The following is a 25,258-nucleotide window of genomic DNA, read 5'->3' on the forward strand; positions in this document are numbered from 1 at the left end:
CCATTACGTGAATAATCAACAACTTGTTTATCCATTTTCCTGTGGATGGCATTTGAGTTATTTTTAGTTTGGAACTATTATGAATAAAATTACTATAAACATTGTTAAAGTCTTTTTGTTGGCACATGTTTTCATTACTCTATTAGCGAAAGGATTGCTGGTCATAGTTTAATTTTGTAAGAAACTGAACTTAACACTTCTCTGAAGTGGTTACATCATTTTACACTCTTATCATACATGTGTGTGTTCCAATTTCTCCACATAGACTCATAAACATTTGATATTGTCAGTTTTTTAATTTTAGCCGTTTTAGTGGGTGTGAAATGATATCTTATTCTGGTTTTAACATACACTTCTTTGGTAACTAATGATGAGAACCATTTAATATGCTTATTGGCTATTTCTATATTTTCTTGATAATTTAAAGTTTGTCCAAGACTTTTGCTCTTTAAAAAAATGCATTGTTTTCTGTTGATTTCTAGGAGTTATATAAGTTAGTCTGTGTATGAATCATGTTTTGTAAATATTTTACTCTAAATATTGACTTATTTTCTTAATGGTATCTTTTAATTTTGGTGAAATCCAATGTGAATCCATTTTTAAAATTGCTAATGGTTTCTATGTCCTAAGAAAATTCACCTAATCCAAAGATTATGAAGCTATTCTCTTATGTTTTCTTCTAGAAAGCTTATAATTTTAGCTTTACCTTTAGATCTATACTTCATCTAATTTTTGCATATGAAATGAGGTGGGGTCAAGATTTGATTGGGATTGTGTTGAATCTATTGATCAATTTGAGGAGGATAAAGATGTAATCAATTCTGAGTCTTTTAATCCAGGAATATAGATTTCTCCATTGATTTGATCTTTAATTTCTTTCAACAATGTATTATATATTTTAGTGTAAAGTTTGTTCACAATTTTCAATAACTTTATTTCTAGGTTTATGATGCTTTAATAGTATTGGATTATGTTGAAAACTTTCATAATATTGCATATATTATATCCCTCATTGTGTTGCCTGTATGTATATATATTTTTAAAAAAACTATTAACCTTGTATCCTGTGACCTTGCTAAATTTACTTACTAGTTCTGCTAGAGTTTTAGTAGATTTCAAGTTTCTATGTAGATAATCATGTTGTCTGTAAATAATTGCAGTTTTAATTCTTTGTTATAGTTTTTTTATACCTTTTATTTGTTATTTGGAATGTGGCACCGGCTAGGATTTCCTGTATATTTTTGAATAGAAGTAATGTGAGAATATGGCCTTAATTTTTACTGACTTGGGCTATATGATCTGAGCTATAGATTTTTCATAGATGGCATTCGTCAAATTGAAGAATTTTCTCCTAGTCTTAGTTTACTGAGGGTTTTATCATGAATGGGTGCTAAATTTTATTAAATAACTTTGCTGTGTAAATTGAGATGTCCACACAATTTTTTTTTTTTTACTTTCTTAGTGTTGTAAATTACATCAACTGAGATTTGAATTTTTTAAAAAAGTATTTATTTATTTTTGACTGCCCTGGGCCTTAGTTGCAGCATGCGGGGTCTTCCTTGTGGCACACGGGTAGCTTGCGGGCTCCGGAGCGCGTGGGCCCTGTAGTTGGCAGCACGCAGCCTCTCTAGTTGAGGCAGGGGGTTTAGGAGTTGTGGCACGCAGTCTTAGTTGCCCTGTGGCATGGGGGATCCTAGCTCCTCACCCAGACATGGAACCTGCGACCCCTGCACCCGAAGCTGGAGTCCTAACAACTGCACCACCAGGAGAGTCCTGAGATTTAAACGTTAAATATTCTTGCATCAGTGGGCTCAGCCTTACTTGGTCATGATCTTTTTCACATATTGCTAGATTTTATCTGCTAAAGATTCATTCTGTATTTTGACATCCTTGCCTCAGGAAGGATAATGGACTGTAGTTTTATCTTTTAATATCTTTGTCTAGTTTTCTGTTAAAGTTATGTTGGCTTTATACTAGAAGTTGAGGAGAGTTCTCTCTTCCTCTATTTTCATTTAATTTTGCTTTATAAAAGTATTTATTACTTTTTTAATGTTTGGTAGAAATTACTGGTGAAACTATTTGGCACTGGAGTTTTATTTGTGGGAAAATTTTTGAATAAAAATTCAATTTCTTTAATAATTTCAATTTAGATCAGTTTCAGTAAATAGTGGGCTTCCCTTATGGCTCAGCTGGTAAAGAATCCACTTGCAATGCAGGAGACCTGCATTCGATCCCTGGGTTGGAAAGATCCCCTGGAGAAGGGAAAGGCTACCCACTGCAGTATTCTGGTCTGGAGAATTCCAGGGACTGTATTGTCCATGGGGTCTCAAAGAGTTGGACATGACTGAGGGACCTTCACTTTCAATCTTAAGACTTTGACCATTTCATCTGCCTACTTATTATCCTTTAAGGTCTGTAGGCTCTGTAGTGTCATCTCTTGTTTCAATTTTGACTCAGGTAATATATATTTTCTGTCTTATTTCTTGACTATTCTTGCTAGGATTTATAAGTATATTTATTTGTTAAAGAATTAATTCTTTACATTTACTGTTTTTCAATTATCTATTTCATTGATTATTCCTTTTTTAAAATATTTTACGTTTAATTTGTTGTTCTTTAGCTTATTAAGGTGGAAGCTTAGATATTGATTTTTCATTTTTCTTCTTTTCTAAAATACGCTTTTAAAACTAAAGTTTCCCTCTTAGTAGAGCTTTAAATGCATCATGAATTTTTGATTCTTTCTTTTTTTAAATTGATCAGTTGAAATGCTTTAAGATTTTCCTTTGATTTTCCTTTTAACTCATGAATTACTTAGAAGTACATTGGTTAATTTCCAAGTATTTTGGGATTTTTTTCCTTTAAAAAAATCACTTATTTTATTAAAAAACTTTAAAACTAATTAATTTATTATTTGTGGTTGTGCTGGGCCTTTGTTGCTGCCTGTGCTTGGGCTTTCTGTCATTGCTGTGGGTGGGACTTCTCTCCAGTTGTGGTGCTAAGGCTTCTCACTGCGGTGACTTCTGTTGCAGAATGTGGTCTCTAGGGCATGCGAGTTTCAGTAGTTGCACCTGTGGGCTCAGAAGTTGTGACCCACTGGCTTAGTTACCCCTTGGCTTGTGGAATATTCCTGTCCCAGGGATCAAACCTGTGTCCCCTGCATTGTCAGTCAGATTCTTAACCACTAGGCCACCAGGGAAGTCCTTCTTTTCCTAATTTAATGTCATTTAGGTCAAAGAACATAATTTGTGTGGTTTCATTTCTTTGGAATTTGAAGCTTGTTTTTTTCGCCAGCATGTGGTCTGTTTGGTGACTTTCATATGTACAACAAAAGAATGTATATTCTGCTGTTGTTAGGTGGAGCATTCTATGAATGTCCACTAGGTGAAGTTGGTTGATAGTTTTTTAAACCTTTTGCACTCTTACCAGGTGGTGCTAGTGGTAAAGAACCCACCTGCCAATACAGGAGACATAAGTGATGTGGATTCAATCCCTGGGTTGGGACGATCCCCTGGAGGAGGGCATGGTAACACACTCCAGTATCTTGCCTGGAGAATCCCATGAACAGAGGAGCCTGGCAGGCTATAGTTCATGGGGTTGCAAAGAATTGGACACGACTGAAGAGACTTAGCATGCATGCATGTACTCTTACTAATTTTTTTTGTCTAATTCAATAATTACTGAGAAATGAATGTTAAAATCTCACATTTTGATATGAATTTATCATTTTATTTTATTTTTAAATTAAATTTAATTTTTTTCATTTATTTTTATTAGTTGGAGGCTAATTACTTTACAATATTGTAGTGGTTTTTGCCATACATTGACATGAATCAGCCATGGATTTACATGTGTTCCCCATCCTGATCCCCCCTCCCACCTCCCTCCCCATCCCATCTCTCTGGGTCTTCCCAGTGCACCAGCCCTGAGCACTTGTCTCTTGCATCCAACCTGGGCTGATGATCTGTTTCACCCTTGATAGTATACTTGTTTCAATGCTATTCTCTCAAGAACATCCCACCCTTGCCTTCTCCCACAGAGTCCAGAAGTCTGTCCTGTACATCTGTGTCTCTTTTTCTGTTTTGCATATAGGGTGAATTTGTCATTTAAAAAAAATTTCCCCCATTTTTCTTCATGTATTCTGAAGCTTTGTTATTAGATATCTACATATTTAAAATTTTATGTCTTTCTGATCCATTACCCATTTTTTACCATGAAATTTCTATCTAAAATTCTTACTGTTGTTCCTTTGTATATCATTCATTTTTTCTCGCTGGTCAGTTTTAAGAATTTACTCTTAAACTTTCAACTAATTATGCTATACCTAAGTGTGACTTACTTTGTATTTTGTTTGGGGTTTGTTTGATCTGATTGGTGGCAGGGTTTGTCAATTGGAAAATTCTTGGCCATTGTACTTAAAAATATTTCTTTATTCACTTTATCCTTTCCATATGAGAAGCTAGTTACCTGTGTGCTATTAATAAATGAAGACCACTTGATGCTGTCCCACAGAGTTCAGAAGCTCTATTGCTTGCATGACTCACTCATCTTCCCATACCTTTGAGTTTAATTTGGTTAATTTCTCTTGATTTATCTTCAAGCTTACTGATCTTTTCTTTTGATATATGCACTCACTGCATTAGTTCTTTTTAAATATATATTTGCATTGGCATCTCATTCACATCTTTTTTCAATAGTTTGTATCCCTCTTTGAAATTTCATGTTTTTGTATACTGTTGTCCATCTTACTCATTAGATCCTTTAACATGTTTATCATGGTCATTTTATAAATCCTGCTTGGTGCTTCTGATGTTGAGATCATCTCTTGTTGTTGTTCAGTTGCTCAGTCGTGCCCAACTCTTTAGGACTCCATGACTGCAGCAGGCCAGGCTTCCCTGTTCTTCACTATCTCCCGGAGCTTGCTCAAACTCATGTCCATTGAGTTGATGATGCCATCCAACCATCTCATCCTCTGTCATCCCCTTCTTCTCCTGCTTTCAATCTTTCCCAGCATCAGGGTCTTTTTCTATGAGTTGGCTCTTCGCATCAGGTGGTCAAAGTACTGGAGCTTCAGCCTCAGCATCAGTCCCTCCAGTGAACATTCAGAATTGATTTCCTTTAGGATTGATTAGTTTGATATTTTGCAATCCTAGGTACTCTCAAGAGTCTTCTCCAACACCACAGTTCAAAAGCATCAATTTTTCAGTGCTCAGCCTTCTTTGTCTCTGAATCTGCTTATATTGAGTGTTTTTCTCCTGATCAGAGTAAAATTTTCTTGTTTCTTCTCATATCTTGGAGGACATTTGGAAGATTTCTGTCAGCTTGTCAGTATAGTTTCCACATTTTGTGTTTGAGTTCCATTTCCTCTCTTGTGTCTTGCCACTGTAGTGAAGGCCCAGTGTGCCTTGGAAGGGCTTTTCTCAGTTCTGCTGCTTCTCCCCTAACCTTCAGCAAGACAAGGATTTGTATTTGAGGAGTTCCCCAGGTACCTAAAGAAGGAGAGGGAGGGAAAAAATCTCTCTAGATTGTTTTATCCTGCTCTCAATTTTCTCTGTATTACTTGTCTATTCCATGTACCTAGATAAGGCTCCTGGGGAAAATTGCTGACTGAGGGCATCCTTGCTCTGTGGCTGGGGCCTCTCAGAATTCCAGTCTTTATACCAACTTTGGTTTCTTCTATACTGTGGCAAATTCTTCCTCCTCCTGGAATGAAAGGAGCCCTGGATCTTTTCTGTTCTATTAATAACTTTTGGAATTCAGCTCATTTAGGTTTCTATAAACCCTGTCTTTTCTGCTGGGTTTTAAAAGCCTATAGTTTATCTGGCATGTTCTCATTGTTGGGAGTGACAGTCTTTGGCAACGTTACACACTTTAACCAGGAGTGAAGTCCTGGGACTAACTTAGAAAACATATTAAAGTCACATAGCTGAGTGTTGATGAGTTAATTAAAATAGATATTAGTGTTTATAATTATTAAAGCCATTAAAAATGAAATCCCATCATTCAGTTTTATCATATAAACTTTTTTTTTTTTTTTTTACCAGATACCCTTTGGGTGTTTCTTAAATGAAAATCCACATTTAAAAGAAGATATGTGTTGCCCCTGAGATAATAGAAAGAACATGATATGGCTCTACAGGCTGTGTTAAAAGAAGGGATTCTAGTAAATATTTTGAGAAAAGCTTAAAGTTTTAGGGAAGTTTTTGCTTTCCCAAGATGATTATGAATTAAAAAACTTATGTTCTTCTTCAGCTCCAATTCATTATGTTGTATTAATATATTTGAAATGTGCCTATTTGGACACGTATGTTAATTCCAAGATTAGTAAAAATTAACTTGGCTTTAACTGGGTATTGTAGTTTCCAAATTCAAACTTACAATTGTTAGGTATTTATCTTTATTTTTCTAATATATTTAACTTTCTTTTTTCCCCTCTTTATTTCTTTTTAGGAGTCCTAAAGCAGAACAAAAACAGAAACATGGCTCACCATATTACATTTCTTTGGATAATTTTGGTCCTGCTCCTTCAGAATTCTGTATTAGCTGAAGATGGGGAAATAAGATCAAGTAAGAATTATCAGCATTGTCTTTTTTTGTTATCAACATATTGATTGGGGAAATGAAATAAAAGGAGCCCAAGTATTGGCTTTAAGGATCTCATTCTCACTGTCTTTGACGCTGTGATTGCCTGAAATAAATGAATTGCTATGTTACACATTAACTGGGAGGAAAAGCTGTCAGAAGTCATTTTAAGAAAATTCTATGGTAATAGCTTATTTTATTAACCCACACTTGTTCAGTCATTTATATAAGCATCATGATATGGAGATAAAGTACCTACTCACAGGATTGACTACCAGGACCATCCTGTGAACTTATCTCGTAGAGATAGCAAGATAATCTATGTAAATAACACAGGTGTATAAATGACTCAGCCTAGTGACAGCTCGGTGTGTTGACTCTTATTCCCACTGCCTGTAGGAAAGCTTGCATGGGAGAAGGAAAGCTGGGTTTTTTTGTTGACTGCACCTCGGGGCATGCAGGATCTTAGTTCCCTGACAAGAGACAGAACCTGCTCCCCTGCAGTGGGAGGTGGAATTGTAACCACGGCACCACTAGGGAAGTTCCAAAGGCTGCTAATTGTAGTTCTGCAATCCAGGGCACCTTTTACAGACATCCTAGCATGCACACCGAGGAAACCAAAATTGAAAGAGACACACGTACAACGTTCATTGCAGCACTGTTTACAGAAACTAGGACGTGGAAGCAACCGAGATGTCCATCAGTAGATGAATGGATAAGAAAGCTGAGGTACATATGCACAATGGAATATTATTCAGTTATAAAAAGAACCCATTTGAGTCAGTTCTAATGAAGTGGATGAAACTGGAGCCTATTATACAGAGTAAAGTAAGTCAGAAAGAGAAACACCAATACAGCATATCAACGCATATATATAGAATTTCGAAAGATGGTAACAATGATCCTATATGCCAGGCAGCAAAAGAGACACAGATGTAAAGAACAGACTATTGGATTACCTGGGAGAAGGCAAGGGTGGGATGATATGAGAGAATAGCATTGAAACATGTATATTACCATATGTGAAACGGATGACCAGTGCAAGTTGGACGCCTGAAGCAGGGCCCTCAAAGCCGGTGCTTTGGAACAACCCAGAGGGATGGGGTGTGGAGGGGGGTGGGAGGGGGTTCAGGTTGTGGGGGGTGCACCTGCATCCATGGCTGATTGGTGTCGATGTCTGGTAGGGGCCACTACAGTGTTGTGAAGTGATTGTCCTCCAATTAAAATAAATAAATAAACATTTTCAAAAAGTGTGTTTATATTCATACTTTAAAACTTACAAATATAAACTCTCTATGATAAATGAATTAATGTTCCTCTAACAGTAAAAAACAGGTTTGGCAACTTGATTCAACTTGACTTAAAATTTATTGAAACAATAATATTTAATGTTTGCAGAATGCTTTCATAGTTCACCCCACCCAAGCATTCCATGAGGTAGACACCCTTTGTTTTTGAGTGGGAAAAGAAATTCATAAACTGCACAGGCTTTGCATACATCTGGTTAGAGCTGGAGCTCATATTTGAACCCTGCTTTTCATCTTCAGTGGGCTTCCCTGGAGGCTCAGATGGTAAAGAATCTGCCTGCTATGTGGGAAACCCGGGTTCAGTCCCTGGGTCAGGAAGATCCCTTGGAGAAGGAAATGGCAACCCACTCCAGAATTCTTGCCTGAAGAATTCCATGGACAGAGGAGCCTGGGGGGCTACAGTCCATGGGGTCACAAAGAGTCAGACATGACTGAGCGATTAACAGTAACACTTTTGTCTTCAGTGCATTCCTTTCCTGTGACTCTGGTGATCCACCTCTCTTACAAGGGCATCTCTCAGAGTGGTATTTCATCTGGGGTTTATAAATGGCAGTACTTGCTTTTGTGTCCGTCCTCTTGGCTAATCTTGCAGTTATGAAATATATGTCCCATGGCCCTGGATTGGAGTAGAAAGGGCCAAGAATAACCCTGTACAAGTTTATGACCACTGAATCAAGTGGTACACAAACACTCACAGTTCCAGGCACAACGAGCTTCATAGCATCAAAGAAGGGCAACCTCGAAGAGCCAGCAAACACAGCCTTCCTGTCCTGTCTCTCCCTCAAAACACCAATAAAAGCGTAACCCTATCATCCTCATCCAGCCTCCAAAGATAACAGGAGAACTGAGTTCCCTTGGGTTGGACAGTTTGTCTGGGCAGAATCCCATTTCTGCAGTTCCTGCCCTGAAGTCTGGCGATGGTCCCCATGACAGAGGTTACTGAAAGAGTGTCTGTCCTTCACACCCCTCTGCATGGCGACACCACCTCATTCGAGTAAAATCACACGACTTAATCATCCCCTTTACAATGTTGTGTTGGTTCCTGCCATACACCAATATGAGTCAGCCATAGGGATGCGTGTTACCCCTCCCTCTAGAACCTCCCTCCCAATTCCCATCCCATCCCACCTCTCTAGGTTGTCATAGGTCACCGGGTTTGAGCTCCCTGCCTCATAAGCGAAGTCCCACTGGTTATCTGTTTTACATACTGTAAGTGTAAACGTGCACAAATTGTAAATGTACACATGTTCTAATGCTATTCTCTCAATCTGACCCACCCTTTCTTTCCTCCACTGTGTCTACAAAATGTCCTCTATGTCTGTGTCTGCACTGAAAATGAAAGTGAGGTCGCTCAGTCGTGTCCGACTCTCTGTGACTCCATGGACGGGCCCGCCACACTCCTCTGTCCATGGAGTTCTCCAGGCCAGAATACTGGAGTGGGTAGCCTTTCCCTTCTCCAGGGGATCTTCCCAACCCAGGGATCAAACCCAGGTCTCCAGCATTGAAGTCAGATTCTTTAGTGTCTGAGCCATCGGGGAAGTCCTCCAAGTCTGTCTTCACTGCTGCCCTGCAAATTGGTTCATCAGTACCATCTTTCTAGATCCCATATATATGCATTAATATGTGATATTTGTTTTTCTCTTTCTGACTTCACTGTGTATAATACGCTCCAGGTTCAACCAACTCATTAGAACTAACTCCAATGTGTTACTTTACATGACTGAGTAATACTCCATTGTGTATATGTACCACAACTTCTTATCCATTCATCTGTCAAAGGACATCTAGGTTGTTTCCATGTCCTAGCTATTGTAAATAGTGCTGCGGTGAACACGCGGGTACATGTGTCTTTTTCAGTTATGGTTTCCTCAGAGTATATGCCCAATACTGTGATTGTTGGGTTATATGGTAGTTTTATTCCTAGTTTTTTAAGGAATCTCCATACTATTCTCCATAGGGGGCTGTATCAATTTACGTTCCCACTAACAATGCAAGCATCCATTTTTTAATCTCTGATTTTAAAGCTGATTCATTCATTAATCCTTAAAATAAGATAATTCAAAAATATCAACAAAAATCATAGCCCTCATTTATAAAGAATTTTCATGAGTTAAGCAGTGTGTCAAATTAATCTTCACAAAACTGCTTACTATATCTTTTACTTTAAAAATTTTCAGCTTTATTGAGGTGTTCAACATAATTGATATGTAAAATTGTACGATATTTAAGGTATACACTGTGGTGACTTTATATGCATACTCATTGTGAAAGGATTCCCCACTCTGGCTAATTAAAAATTCATGCATCTGAAACCTTCCTCTTTTTGTTTTTTGTGTAACACATGTACACTGATGGTTTTCTTTCTCACTTAGGTTGTCGCACTGCTCCGACCGATTTAGTTTTCATCTTGGATGGCTCTTACAGTGTTGGCCCAGAAAACTTTGAAATAGTGAAAAAGTGGCTTGTCAATATCACAAAGAACTTTGACATAGGACCGAAGTTTATTCAGGTTGGAGTGGTCCAGTACAGTGACTACCCTGTCCTGGAGATTCCCCTGGGGAGCCACAAATCGGGAGAGAACTTGATGGTGGCCATGGAGTCAATACATTACTTGGGAGGGAACACACGGACTGGAAAGGCCATCCAGTTTGCCCTTGATTACCTTTTCGCCAAGTCCTCACGATTTCTGACTAAGATAGCAGTAGTCCTTACGGATGGTAAATCCCAAGATGAAGTCAAGGATGCTGCCGAAGCCGCGAGAGACAGTGGGATAACGTTATTTGCCATTGGTGTTGGGTCAGAAACAGAAGAGGCAGAACTTAGAGCTATTGCCAACAAACCTTCATCTACCTATGTGTTTTATGTGGAAGACTATATTGCAATATCCAAAATAAGGGAGGTGATGAAGCAGAAACTTTGTGAAGGTAAGCCTTAATATACTGTAGAAACAAGAATGACAGTTCCTTACAGTTTTGTATGACCTGTTCATTTATAGTGGGGGAGACAGTTATATTCAATGTCAGATGAGTTAATTTAGAATTGAAGTGAGCACGTATTTCTGTGTTAGAGTTATTTTGGATAAATTTTGTTTTGGGGAACAATTGCTTTCTTGTAAAATCTACAGTTGGAGGAGATAACATTTTGTGATTTTTTTGTGTGTGTGTTTTCCTTTCAGATACAGTGTGTTTATATTGTGGAGGTCATAGAAAGTTAAGATACATAAAGAAGGAAAATATATGTAAATCATATATTATTGTATCACTCCTGTTAGCAAGATTTCTGCCTTTTTCATTCTAGTCTTTTTTGATTTGAGTGTTTGAGAGTTTATTCATGTGCCTAAATAAGGATGTGGTGTGTGTGTGTGTTTGTATGTGTGTGTATGTGTTTATTCAGTTGTGTCTGACTCTTTGCGACCCCATGGACTGTAGCCTGCGAACCTCCTCTGTCCATGGCATTCTCCAGGCAAGAATATTGGAGTGGGTAGCCATTACCTCCAGGGGATCTTCCCAATCCAAGGATCGAACCCAAGTCTCCTGCATTGCAAGTGAATTCTTTATTGTCTGAGCCACCAGGGAAGACTGCCTAAATAAGGATAATATTGTGTAAATAATTTCATACTCTTTTCATATTATTTATAGTATATTACTATATGCATGATTTTAATATTCTATTAATATAGCATATAATCTTTTAAGATTATTTATTTAAATTTTCTCCATTTTTGTATATTTGGTTTATTCCTCACTTTTTCTAATACAAATAATTGAATATTCCTGTACCTAATTGTGAATGAGGATTAAAGAAAACAGAAAACAAATATCAAATTACTAACACTTTTAAAACTTTTGAAGAATCTTAAAAACTTCACTTGAGAAAAACAAACTCCCACCAGCAATGAGGAAGCCTTTGAAAATATAGTGCTTGCTAGTCTATTAATTATGTTTACATCATCCCATAAAATACTGGAGTTAATTATATTTACATCATCCCATAAAATATGGGAAAGTTCCAGTTTTTGGTAAACATTAAACCTGTTAGAGTACAGACATGCTTGTGTTCACGTTATTTGGGGGGAGAATAATTGATTCATATCATTTATTTTTAATATTATAGGCATTTAACATGCCATCTACCTAAAATCATATTCATGCAAATGGAAATGTTTTTTTCCCAGTTTACCTACAAAAAAAATCTAAAAATTGTTGGTTCACTTTTGATAGAAAAATTTCTACATGATTATGACTTAGAAAATTTTCTTTGTATTTGAGGGGACTGTGGTAGAGAAAAACACTTCAAAGTTTTTTAGATTATCTACTAATATTTTAAGAAACCACTTCAAAACAAGGAGCATAGAAAATTAAGTATTTTCTATAATAAAACTTTTAAAAAAGTACTAATAAGTAAACACAAATGCTCAGTACAGTTATTCTTTTTATGATTCTCTAACGTAAGACTGTGTAGACTTTTATTGTGCTGAACAGGTCAAAGGAATTTAGATTTTTAATGTGTTGTTGGATTAGTTAGAAATCTTTCACTTTGAAGTTAGGTATACTTCATTATTAAAACAAACTTTCCATGGTAAAATTATGCTTACCATTCATTTTAATCATAAAATATAAATTTGATTAAATATGTCTGTTTAGTATTTGCTTCATAGACTTTTCCTGAAGATCTGTAGTTTGATAAATGCATTCTCTGTCCTTAAATTTTTAAAAATACACATGAAAGAGTAGCTGTGTGTAAAGGGGTAAAGCTTCTTTCAGCTAAAATGTCTGATATGTAAAAAAAAAAATCAAATTTGAAATCTTGCCAAATATTTCTTCATCCACACTCAGAAAAAGAATGTAAGTAATGTCTGTGTCTATTCAGTTCACATATTCACTGTACAATAGACATCTTTTAAAATGTACATTTTGAAGTTGTGCTTGTGGAAGATATGAGTTTTTTTGCACTTGACATTTCATACTGCATTACATTGTGGTTAATGCACTAAATTAATGCACTGCTGTATTTCAGAAGCCTCACATTATATATTTGTGTTAGACTATTTGACAAACTCACCTTTTTTTTTGACAAATAGTTAACTTCTATTTTGAGGTGTTTACATATAGGGTTGTTCCCTTTTATATTCTCTACTGTTGTTGATCCAAGATGAACAAAATATTATCCACATCTTTGTTCCTGCATAGATTATTTCATCTTCATGAATTTACTGTTTCCTTGAAGGTGTATTGTTCAATACATTCCTTATTTCAAGACCACCTAAAAGTGATGGAAAATGATTTCTTTCTATAGCGGGGAGTATTTCTTTCAATTTGGGCTTAGTTTGCCCTTTTTCAGTTCTTTTGACTTGTAAAGGTAGGCTGTTTATTTGAGATCTTTATTTTTACTGCTATGAATGTCCTTCTCAGTACTGCTTTTGCTGCATCCCATATGTTTTGGTATGTAGCATTTTACGGTTTGTTTGTATCAAGATATCTTCTGTCAAATAAGTCAAACCCTTATTTGACTTAAGGATTGTTCAAGAGTGTATTAATTCCTACATATTTGTGAATTTTCCAGTTTTCCTTCTGGCATATTAATGAAAAATATTAATAAAATAAAATAATAAAATTATTTTAATATCATTCAGTTGTGGTTGGAAAATATACCTGGTATGATTTCAATCTTCTTAAATTTGTTAAGGCTTATTTATTTATTTATTTTAACCTAACATGCGACCTATCCTGGAGACTGTTTCATCTGTACTTGGGAAGAATGTGTATTCTGCTGCTGTGGCCATGATGGGGGTGGGCAGTGTGTTCTATATATGCCTATTAGATTCGTTTGGCCTATAGTGTTGTTCAAGTTCTTCTGTTTTGTTGACCTTCTGTCTGAATATTCTATTCATTATTAAAACTGGAGCATTGACATTCCTTATTGTTATTGGACTGCTGTCTGCCCTTTCAGTTTTGTCAATGTTTGACTCATATATTTGGGTGCTGTAATGTTGGTTGCATATATATTTATAAGTCATATGTTTTGTTGGCAAATTAACCATTTTTATCATATATGTATATATATATAATGTCCTTCCTTGTCTCTTTTGAGAGATTTTTGACTTAAAGTCCATTTTGTCACCATTATTGTTCGCTTTTGGTGAACTTTTGTGTGGAGTATCTTTTTTCTATCCCCTTGCCCCTTTACTTTTATCCTATGTGTGTCCTTAATTCTAAAGTAAATTTCTTATAGACAGCATAAATATTATTTTTTAAAATTCATTTAGCTACTCTATGTCTTTTATTGGGGATTTTAATTCACATCAGAAGTAACTACTGATAGGGAATGATTTAATATTGTCATTTATTAATTTTTTTCTGACTTTTTTTTACTTCCTCTTTTCTCTCTTCCTATTTTATTTTGTGTTTCATTGATTTGTGTAGTGACATGCAAATTCCTTTTTAATTTACTTTTGTATATTTTCTATAGGTGGTTTGCTTGGGGTTACTATGTAACACAGGCATGCCTACTCAGTCGTTTCTGACTCTGCAACCCTATGGACTGTAGCATGCTAGTTTCCTCTGATATAGAAAACATCATATAGTTATATCAATCTATTTTAAGTTAATAACTTCAAAAACTCTAATCTTTGTTTTTTTTCTGCTCCCTTTACACTTCTTAAAGATGCCACAAATTATATCATCTTATATTGTGTATCCATTAATATATTTTCACAGTTTTTTATATCAGAATTAAAAGTGATTTAAATATCACTGTTACAGTGTTACAGTATTCTGACTATGTCTCTGTATTTACCTTTACCAGCAAATTTTATACTTTCCAGTGCTTTTGTGTTGCTGCTTAATATCCTTTCAATTTGAAGGACCTCCTTAGTATTTCTTGTTAGGCAGGCCTAGTGGTGATGAGCTTTTTCTTAATCTAGAAAAGTATTTATTTTCCTTTCTATTTTGAATGACAGGTTTGCCAGGTATGTTATTTTTGGTTGGCAGTTTTTCTTTGAACACTTTGAATATAGCATCCCATTCCTCTGTCACCTGCAGTATTTCTAGCAGACATCTGGTGATTGGATTATGGGGTACCCTGCAGTAGTGAGTTGCTTTTCTGTTAATGATTTCAAAGTTCTCTCTTTATCCTTGTGTTTGAAAATTTGATTATAATGTGTCTGGATGGGGATTTCTTTCAGTTCTTGAATCTGGATGTCTGCTTCCTTTCCTACATTTGAGAAAATTTTGGCTATTATTTATTTAAATAAGCTCTGCTTCTTTATCTCTTCTTCTGCCACTCCTATAATCTATATATTGGTCTACTAGATGGTGCGCATGAGTCATTTAGGCTTTCTTCAAATTTTGTCATTCTTTAAAATTTTTGATCCTCTACCTGGATAATTTCAAAGGACCTGTCTTCAAGTCTACTAATTCTTTCTTCTGCTTGATCAAGGCTGACTTTTAACCGCCGCCCCCACCCCGCCGCCCCAAGCCAGTTTTCTGGTTCAATTACTGTGTTTTTCTGCTCCAAAGTTTCTGTTTTGTTCTCCTTTATATTTTCTGTCTCTTTGATGATTTTCTCATTTTGTTCATGTGTCATGTCCTTGAGCTCATAGAGCCTCTCATGATGGTTATTTTAAACTCTTTGTGAGATAACATACTTCCCTTTCTTCAGGGTCAGTATCTGGAGAGTTATTATGTTCCTTTGATTGAGTCATATATCTCATAGTTTTGTTTTGAGATTCACACATTTGAAAAAGCAATCACTTTTCCCAGTCTTTACCAACAGGCTTTGCCCAGTGGAAGTCCCTCAGCAATCAGCCTGGCTAGAGATTTTGAAACCATTTTCAGAGGGATGTGATTTCTTTGGGACTGTGTAAACCAATTTGTTAATTAGTGAGACAGGTTTCTTTTTCAGAAACTCATAATCTTTCACTCCATTTGGCATCTTCCTGTAATACTTCAAGTCCTCTAGTTTTACAGATTTCCCCCCTCTTCCTTGTTCTTAGTGGCCACCAGATGTCCAGGTGTGCTGGCTCCTTGTCAGCATCATTAGTCAGGTGAGACCAATATCATTTCCTCAGGCAGCCCTATGAAAACCTGGGATGCTGGATACACGCTCCACTCTTCTCTTCCTGAGGGAGAAGCTTCAAGTCATGTGTCTTCTCCTGACCATGCAGAGCCATATCACAACAAGCCACCCTCACACTCTTGCTTGTTCTCTGCAGTTCCCAGGCATTCAATTGATTCTGATTCCATCAGTGCTGCAAATGAGTCAAGGCAGAAACCAGTCTGTCCATCTCTCCAGTCTCTCCGAAAGCTGGAGCATTAGATGCAGGCTCCATTTTTCTTTCTTCCTCACTGGGGAGTCATTATAAGCAAGGGCATCTCTCTTGGCACTTATTTGTGTCATCCTGGAGAGAGAACTGATGTGCCAGGGTGAAAATACTCTTATTGCCTACGCCAAGATGTTATTCTTATTTTTGTGTTCATCTGGGGAACTTCAACTTCCTGACTGGAATATGGAATGTTCATAAAGGTATTTTGGCCCATATATCATTGTTAAACCACCATTTCAGTTAGGGTATGGTTGTCGTGACTTTCTATTCTGCTATCTTGCTGACATCATTCTTCTGTTGTTTTTAGTTTCTGTTTGAGTCAGCCAAGCATGGCCTTGATGCAATAGAATGAGGAGGGAAAAGAAAGTGGTTTCCCCTTGTGCTTTGGAAGGTACCATCCTTAAGTATCTACAAGGGCTTCCAACAGCTTGTAGCTTGAAGGACTTAATTTCAAGACCCATATTTTGATTCAGGTGAGCTGAACTCGCCTGTGCACAGGAGAAGACAATTAAAAGGGCAGGACCTAAAAACAGCCTGTGTATTCTTACCATTCCTTTTTCCACCATCGTGATTTTTGGATGAAGCAGGAAATGTATCTGTTTCTTAAAAGAGTATATGGTGTGGACTCAGGAGGGACCAGAAGTCAGAAGGCAATTAGCTGTGCAAATATTAGCCATATGTTCTTAGAGTGATGAGAGGGGAGCGGGAAAGAGAGCTGGCTTCCCTAATTGGAACTCTGGCGTCTTTCATCCCAAAAAGCACTGGGGCTTTTTTCCTTCCAGTGCTTTCCACCATGGTGTACTTTAATTTGGAATGATATTCAGGACTTCTGAATTTCTTTTTCTCTTGTTGAAATTATTCACATTTTGGATGACTCTTTGCTTGCAGATTGCTGGGTAATTTGATAATCTAATTCAAGGCATAATACTTACTAATAACAGCCTGGTATACTACTCTCCCCTACTCTGTTTAACTTGCATTTCAATGGAAGCCACAAAGGGTAAAGATACACGTATCAGGAGTCATGGCCAGGACAACTGAGTTGCCTTCGGTGATAGTATTTCATGATTACATGATTTCATAACAAGAGTGTGATTAATTTCTCTGCCCTTACATGAAACTCATTTCCTTCCCTCTGCCTCTCCACTATTGGTACGTATGTGCTTGAATTCCTAACCACAGAGATGGGGTACAGGAAAATGAGAGGTGGGAGGTGGGGTGAAGTTTGGCAGATGGGATTTGATGAGGGGTAACATTTCATAAAACCTCATTGAATATTCAGGGGAGTCATTTTGTTTTCTATCTGTAGATTAAAAGAATTTAAATCTAATCTGAATTGGTGACAATCTACATTGTCAAGGGCTAGAAGTGTATGCAAAAATATGGATTTTCCATTCATTTAATTAGAGAGACTAGAGCTATGTTTCTAATAAAGAAATATCATATGTTTATATTTCATGTGAAAACCAATGATGAGTATTAAATTTGAAAAAGTGAGATGACTATGGTACGGTATGATTCAGAAAATATTCAAATTATAGCACACAGACCTTGCTCTCAGGGTTTAAGATTGGATCTAAATGCAGCTGTGTACGTTTAGTTCATTATTTCTAGCAAAGAAAGAAATAGAAAATATTCAGGATAATTTTCTTAGGAATGTTTAAAGTTTATATAAGTAGCTCACTCTCCCATTCTTTCTCTCCCTCTAAAATGTTATTTATATAATACACATTACTTAATGACATATTTTATTATTATAACATCCTTTTAAATGATTGTTGGCATGCCCATAGGACTAAAAATTGTACAATCACTTTGGAAAAGTCTTTGACATTATCTATTAGGGCACAGCATACTGGTATCTTATGAAACAGCAGTTCTACTTCTAGATATTAATATTTAACTGTGAGAAATAAGTTCATATGTTCACCAAAAGACTATTCAAGAATGTTCATAGCAGCTTTATTTAAAGTTACCGCAAACTGAAAACAACTCAAATGGTTGCTCACAGGAAAGGGGGTAAGTTCATCATAGTATAATTCATACAGTAGGTCAAGGCATTTTACTGAATGTAGGTTGTATCTTAATAAAAAAGTTTAAAAATTTCAGTAAGCACAATGCAATGTATATTAAAGTACTTGATAGTTCTTTCTATAAACCTGAGGCCATGTGAATATATATGATGGTCTAGCCCAATCTCTGGAGTCAGAGCCAGATCTGAATTTGGTTCTTGATTTGGTCAATATCACCAAAAAATTGATGCTTTTGAAGTGTGGTGTTGGAGAAGACTCTTGAGAGTCCCTTGGACCACAAGGAGATCCAACCAGTCCATCCTAAAGGAATTCAGTCCTGAATATTCAAAGGAAGGACTGATGCTGAAGCTGAAACTCCAGTACTTTGGCCACCTCATGCGAAGAGTTGACCCACTGGAAAAGACCCTGATGCTGGGAGGGATTGGGGGCAGGAGGAGAAGGGGATGACAGAGGATGAGATGGCTGGATGGCATCACCGACTCAATGGGCATGAGTTTGAGTAAACTCCGGGAGTTGGTGGTGGACAGGAAGGCCTGGCGTGCTGCGATTCATGGGGTCGCAAAGAGTCAGACACGACTGAGTGACTGAACTGAACTGAACTGAACTGTTTCTAAATATGATATTAGGCTAATTGACTGACTCCAACTTTGGTAATAGAGGCCTTATTTTCATTTCATTTCATTCATTTTATCTTGTATTTGGATTAAATAATAATATCATTTATTATCTCCTACAGTTTCTGTGGATCAGGAACATGGGCAAAGCTGGGCTGAGTGATCCTGACTAGGTTCTCTTAAGGAATGCAGTCAGGATATCACCTGGGGTAGCAGTCAGCTGAAGGCTTGACTGGGCTGGAGGTCTGCTTCTAAGGTGACTTACTCTCAAGGTTGGCGAGTCAGTGCTGTTGTTAGCAGGAGGTCTCAGTTCCTGGGCAGGTAAACATTTCCAAGGAGCTGTTTGAGCATCCCTGCAAAATGACAACTGGCTTCCCCCAAAGTGAGTCATCCAAGAGAGCCAGGAGGATAGCAGTGTCTTTCCTGTTGGTCACAGAGGTCAGCCCTAATAGAGTGAGAGGAAAGAGACCACACTGTATGTGCATTATTATCAGCATGCTAGAGGCTAGAGCAGCAGAGTCCTGTTAAGATGACTGGATATCTGTTAAATAAACAATAGAGTCAGCATGTTAAAATGATGCATGACTGTAATATTTAACAAAAGTTCTTCTTATTTAAGTTAGAAATGAAAAAAAAGAAGGAGTAAGCAATGAGTTATAGGAATGGGATACAGACTGTTGTCTGGATTTGCATAAAGGTAAAATGCACTAACTTTCTCCATCTCTAGTATTCAATCAGAGAAAGGAAAGGAATAGCTTAACATTTCATCACATAATCAATGCTTTTAAAATGAAAACTGACAAAACCGGATGAGTTATTTTTGTAATTACCCTTTATTTTCTAAGCCAAGGATAGATTTCCATTCCTTATATTTTTCTTATTGTTGAAAAGTAATACATTTTATGTTAGTGAGACTACTCACTGGTGAAAAAGATTTTTACTTTTCTGGGTTGTGCACAAGTTGTTCTTGAGGCTAATTGGAGTTTATTGGTTCCATTGATTCGCCCCTGAAAGGAGTCTTATAAAAGTCTATGCTTGCTATGTTTGGCAGACATCTTCCTCTGAGGAAGTACTGTTGACTTTAAATCAATCTATATTTCAAGACAGTGGGCTTGCTTGCTGGTAAAAAGGATGAGATCATTTAATCTGTGATGAGAAAAGAAATTTTGTGAATCTGGGCTTTGATAAATGGACTTCTGCTTAGATAATTTATTTAGGATTTGCTATTGCTATTTTATTGTATTTCCAATATGATGAGATGGAGTCTAAGTTATTACAGTCTTAGTACTAAATTGAAACTGAAACCGTGGTGGATGTGGCACCTTTTCTATAACTTGTACATTGCATGATAGTGAAGTCCCTGATGATATAACAGACGTTCAGAAAGGCAAATTATTAAATTGCCACTGAATGTCATTGAGGAATGTGTGTCAGTGACACCTATACTCACATTTGCCTTTCCATTAAGGCCAAGTTCAATTCAGGAAAGCTTAAAGGAGCTGGCTTGCATAGATCTGAGCTGTAGACAGGGGCATCACAGACAACTATATTTTACTGGACTATTGGATCTGGATCAGTCAAGTTGCTTTCAGTCTCTGACTGCAAATCTCCATATAAAATTCCCCAGTTATCAAAAAAATATGTGACTTCTGCAGAGGGGTGGCTTACAAACAATCTAACAAGTAGAATTGTATTGAATAGGCACTTATAAACTAGGCTAGGTGAGATCTGGAAAAATGTGTTCATTATTAATTAGTATGATAATCCCACATCTTGTTAACGTCTGGCTTCCCTGGTGGCTCAATTCAATTCAGTCACTAAGTCGTGTCTAACTCTTTGCAACCCCATGGATTGCAGCACACCAGGCTTCCCTGTCCATCACCAACTCCCGGAGCTTTCTCAAACTCATGTCCATCGAGTCGGTGATGCCATCCAACCATCTCATCCTCTGTCGTCCCCTTCTGCTCCTGCCTTCAATCTTTCCCAGCATCAGGGTCTCAGGGTCTTTTCCAATGAGTCAGTTCTTTGCCTCGGGTGGCCAAAGTATTGGAGTTTCACCTTCAGCATCAGTCCTTCCAATGAATATTCAGGACTGATTTCCTTTAGGATGGACTGGCTGGATCTCCTTGCAGTCCAAGGGACTCTCAAGAGTCTTCTCCAACACCACAGTTCAAAAGTGTCAATTCTTTGGTGCTCGGCTTTCTTTAGAGTCCAATTCTCACATCCATACTTGACTACTGGAAAAACCATAGCTTTGACTAGACAGACCTTTGTCAGCAAAGTAATGTCTCTGCTTTTTAATATGCTGTCTAGGTTGGTCATAGCTCTTCTTCCAAGGAGCAAGCATCTTTTAATTTCATGACTGTAATCACCATCTGCAGTGATTTTGGAGCTCCCCAAAATAAAGTCTGTCACTGTTTCCCCATCTATTTGCAGTGAAGTGATGGGACCAGATGCCATAATCTTAGTTTTCTGAATGTTGAGTTTTAAGCCAAATTTTTCACTCTTCTATTTCACTTTCATCAAGAGGCTCTTTAATTCCTCTTTGCTTTCTACCATAGGGTGGTATCATCTGCATATCTGAGGTTATTGATATTTCTCCTGGCAATATTGATTCTAGCTTGTGCTTCATCCAGCCCAGCGTTTCTCATGATGTACTCTGCATATAAGTTAAATAAGCAGGGTGACAATATACAGCCTTGATGTACTCCTTTCCTGATTTGGAACCAGTCTGTTGTTCCACGGTCAGTTCTAACTGTTGCTTCCTGACCTGCATACAGATTTCTCAGGAGGCAGGTCAGGTGGTCTAGTATCCCCATCTCTTTAAGAATTTTCCACAGTTTGTTGTGATCCACACAGTCAAAGGCTTTGGCACAGTCAATAAAGCAGAAGTAGATGTTTCTTTGGAACTCTCTTGCTTTTTCAATGATCCAACAGATGTTGGCAATTTGATCTCTGGTTCCTTTGCTTTTTCTAAATCCAGCTTGAACATCTGCAATTTCTTGGTTCATGTACCGTTAAAGCCTGGCTTGCAGAATTTTTGAGCATTACTTTGCTAGCGTGTGAGATGAGTACAATTGTGCGGTAGTTTGAGCATCCTTTGGCATTGCTTTTCTTTGAGATTGGAATGAAAACTGACCTTTTCCAGCCCTGTGGCTCAGCAGTAGAGAATATGTCTGCCAATGCAGGAGACGCTGGAGACACAGGTTTGATCCCTGGGTTGAGAAGATACCATGAAAGAGGAAATTGCAACCCCTTCTGCTATTTTTGCCAGGAAAATCAAATGGACAGAGGAGTCTGGCAAGCTATAGTCCATGGGGTCACCAAAGTCAGACAAGCACACACAGAAAGGAGTAGCTGGACATATGTAATTGTCCTGGTCAGCCTCAAAAGATACACAGGTTTTCTGTCCCTGACTATGGTAGGATTTTAAATAGAACACATTTTTATGACCCTGATAAGACTGAATTACTTATATTACTTAGCCCTTAGATTTAACAGAAAGCAATTATTACTGTACCCTAGTGTTTAAAATAAGTTGGAGTGATCCATGCTTGTTCTAGAAAGCATTCCTTTCCTGAATACTCTCTGTACATATTGGGGTAAAATTACAACTGTTTAGTTTCCTGCACTTGAGAACTTAGATCTTGAGTTCTTTTTCTTTTTTTGTCCTTGCTCCTAAATGTACTTCTTCAAGCTAACTTGCTTTATCTAGATTGTTCAACTTACCTGTTGTGGGTATTATCCTCTGACTGACTCTGTTAGCATTTGATTTTCTTGGTCCTTAAAATAACTTCCAAGTTCCAATTTTTATTTCCAATTTCCAATGGAAATTGGTTGCATGCTAAAACATACATCTTTTTAGGACACTATAGAAAAGTTAGTTTTTTACCTTTATTTCCCTGGAAGGTTTTGATTGGCAATCAAAGTAGCTTTTTATTTATGGAAACTTTCTTTTACCTGTTTCCTATAGCTGCTGCTAAGTCACTTCAGTTGTGTCCGACTCTGTGCGACCCCATAGATGGCAGCCCACCAGGCTCCCCTGTCCCTGGGATTCTCCAGGCAAGAACACTGGAGAGGGTTGCCATTTCCTTCTCCAATGATGAAAGTGAAAAATGAAAGTGAAGTTGCTCAGTCGTTTCCGACTCTTAGCGACCCCATGGATTGCAGCCTACCAGGCTCCTCGGTCCATGGGATTTTCCAGGCAAGAGTACTGGAGTGGGGTGCCATTGCCTTCTCCTCATTAAAGCTGCTGCTGCTAAATCACTTCAGTCGTGTCCGACTCTGTGCGACCCCATAGACAGCAGCCCACCAGGCTCCCCCGTCCTTGGGATTCTCCAGGCAAGAACACTGGAGTGGGTTGCCAGTTCCTTCTCCATTCCCATAGCTAGGTGTATGCAAATACGCAAACTGCATTTGAGCATTTTAGCTACATTTTATTTTTTAGTTCCTGTGTGTAAGGATATTTTATTGTTCTTGTAGGCGAGCAAATAGGGAAGAAAGATTATTCCTTCAAGAAAATATGAGGATACCAGGGGCTGAGAAGAGAGAAACATGAGGAGTTATTGTCCAATGGGTACAAAGCTTCTATTTCTGAAAATTGAAGCTTTTCTGCTTTTGTGGAGTTTTCCTTGTTTTCTTTTCTGGTTCCCTGGAATAGTGGCAGTAGATATACAACATTTGAATGTACTTAATGGTAGTGAATTTACACTTAAAAATATTCAAAAGGATAAATTTTATGTTTACTTTACAATTAAAAAATTGAAAGCTGATAGAAAAATAAAATGTAAATATTTAAATACATTTTCCCTAATGAGGGGGCTTCTCTGATGGCTCAAGTGTAGACACGGGTTAGAGCCCTGGGTTGGGAAGATCCCCTGGAGGAGGGCATGGCCAGTCCACTCCAGTGTTCTTGCTGGAAAATCCCACAGACAGAGGAGCCTGGCGGGCTTCAGTCTGTGTGGTTGCAAGGAGCTGGACACGACTGAGCATGCATGATCACTAACGAGATGTGCTGGATATTAATGAAACCATGGCTATAGTGTGATTATTAATATACATTTTTTATTTCATGCATTGTACCACACTGTTTCCTATACAATCCTGGGGATTATTAATAGAATACAGTGCAAGAGATTTGACTATAGAAAAAGGATGAACACAGTACTTGCTTTATTCCCCACACTTGCATGCTATTTTGAAGTTATGAAGCATTTCCACATACATCATCAGACGAGCCCTGTGAAGGAGAGCATTATTCTCACTTCACAGATGAGGGCCAGAGGCTTGTGAGAGGTTAAGAGCAAGGCTTTGGTCTAAACCTCAGATCCTGATCTTCAGTTGGAGCTCTTTGTCTAATATCTTATAACTTCTCTTTGGTAAAACAAATCAAAAGAGCAATTCAAATCTGAATATTCTTATGATATAATGTTTAACACATTTTCTTCTCAAATAAGCTTCTTTCTTTTGCAATTTTAAATCAAATGCATTTGAAATAAGGCTTCATGTTGTTCTGTATTACCCTGCCCCCTGCCAGGAACAAATCTTGCATCATAATGACAGGAAGAATTTAATTTATTGATTTATGATTTCAGTTATGTAATACAGCATTAGTACCACATTTATTCCCTGCTTCTTGTGTTTTCATGTGAAGGAGCTTCAGCTAGATTAGCTCTTCTTTTAATAAGTTGTCTTGATTTTACATTAAAATGAGTTTTTAAATGATAAGAAATCTAAGTTTTAAGTAGAGGTGAAAAGACAAATTAATTCAGTAATGTAGTAAAAGAATAATATTTGTCAGAACATGGATTATTTCAAAATGTAAAGATGGTTTAATAGTGAAGTCTAATTTGTCACTTCTCTGTTCAAAGTTCACTTGAGTTGGCTCTTTTCTAGGTATAGGCAAAGTTTTTTTGGGAGTTCTCATTCAAATCAAAAGCAATGCTGCAATGAGTGTATAGATTGACCTTTCTCCACCTTCTTTCACTCCTTACCACTAATGAGAAAGTGCGTCTTCGGATAAGGGCATCTGAGAGAAGCAGATGGTCATTTTGGCCAAGTGCCTTTAGCTTTTTCTTTCTGGATGGATAGGTGTGTGAAGCCGGAGCTCCCTTTTCTCTTTGGTCCTGTGTGAGCTTAGGGGCAAGTCCTGTTCCTCGGGTGGTTGGGGAATGAATCAGACCTGCTGGGCTGCCAGGCCAGGTGGTTAATTACAGTTCACTGTCTCATCAGACTCACTGGATCACACCCCTAACCAGCATCTTCTGCTTGCACAGTTTCTATATCTTCTCATTAGCTAAGCTTCCTAGAGGAAGAAGAATGTGATTGATTAGGTCCTTCAAAACTCAGCAGCCTCTGATCTGAGAGGAAAATACCCCTCCCTTCCCAGGGATACATCTGATT

General features: G+C 37.5%; 1 protein-coding gene across 1 annotated transcript in view; it reads left to right on the plus strand.

Moving 5' to 3' along the window:
- The window catches only part of COL21A1 (collagen type XXI alpha 1 chain), a 264,373-nt gene that overhangs the window by 105,959 nt on the left and 133,156 nt on the right, over positions 1-25,258 (plus strand). The window contains exons 2-3 of the mRNA XM_061146356.1: positions 6,448-6,564; positions 10,259-10,810. Of these exons, the coding sequence (XP_061002339.1) occupies positions 6,477-6,564; positions 10,259-10,810 (640 nt within the window). The 5' untranslated portion in view covers positions 6,448-6,476. The remainder of the gene's footprint in view (positions 1-6,447; positions 6,565-10,258; positions 10,811-25,258) is intronic.

Source organism: Dama dama, chromosome 7 (assembly GCF_033118175.1).
Source record: "Dama dama isolate Ldn47 chromosome 7, ASM3311817v1, whole genome shotgun sequence".
Lineage (NCBI taxonomy): Eukaryota > Metazoa > Chordata > Mammalia > Artiodactyla > Cervidae > Dama > Dama dama.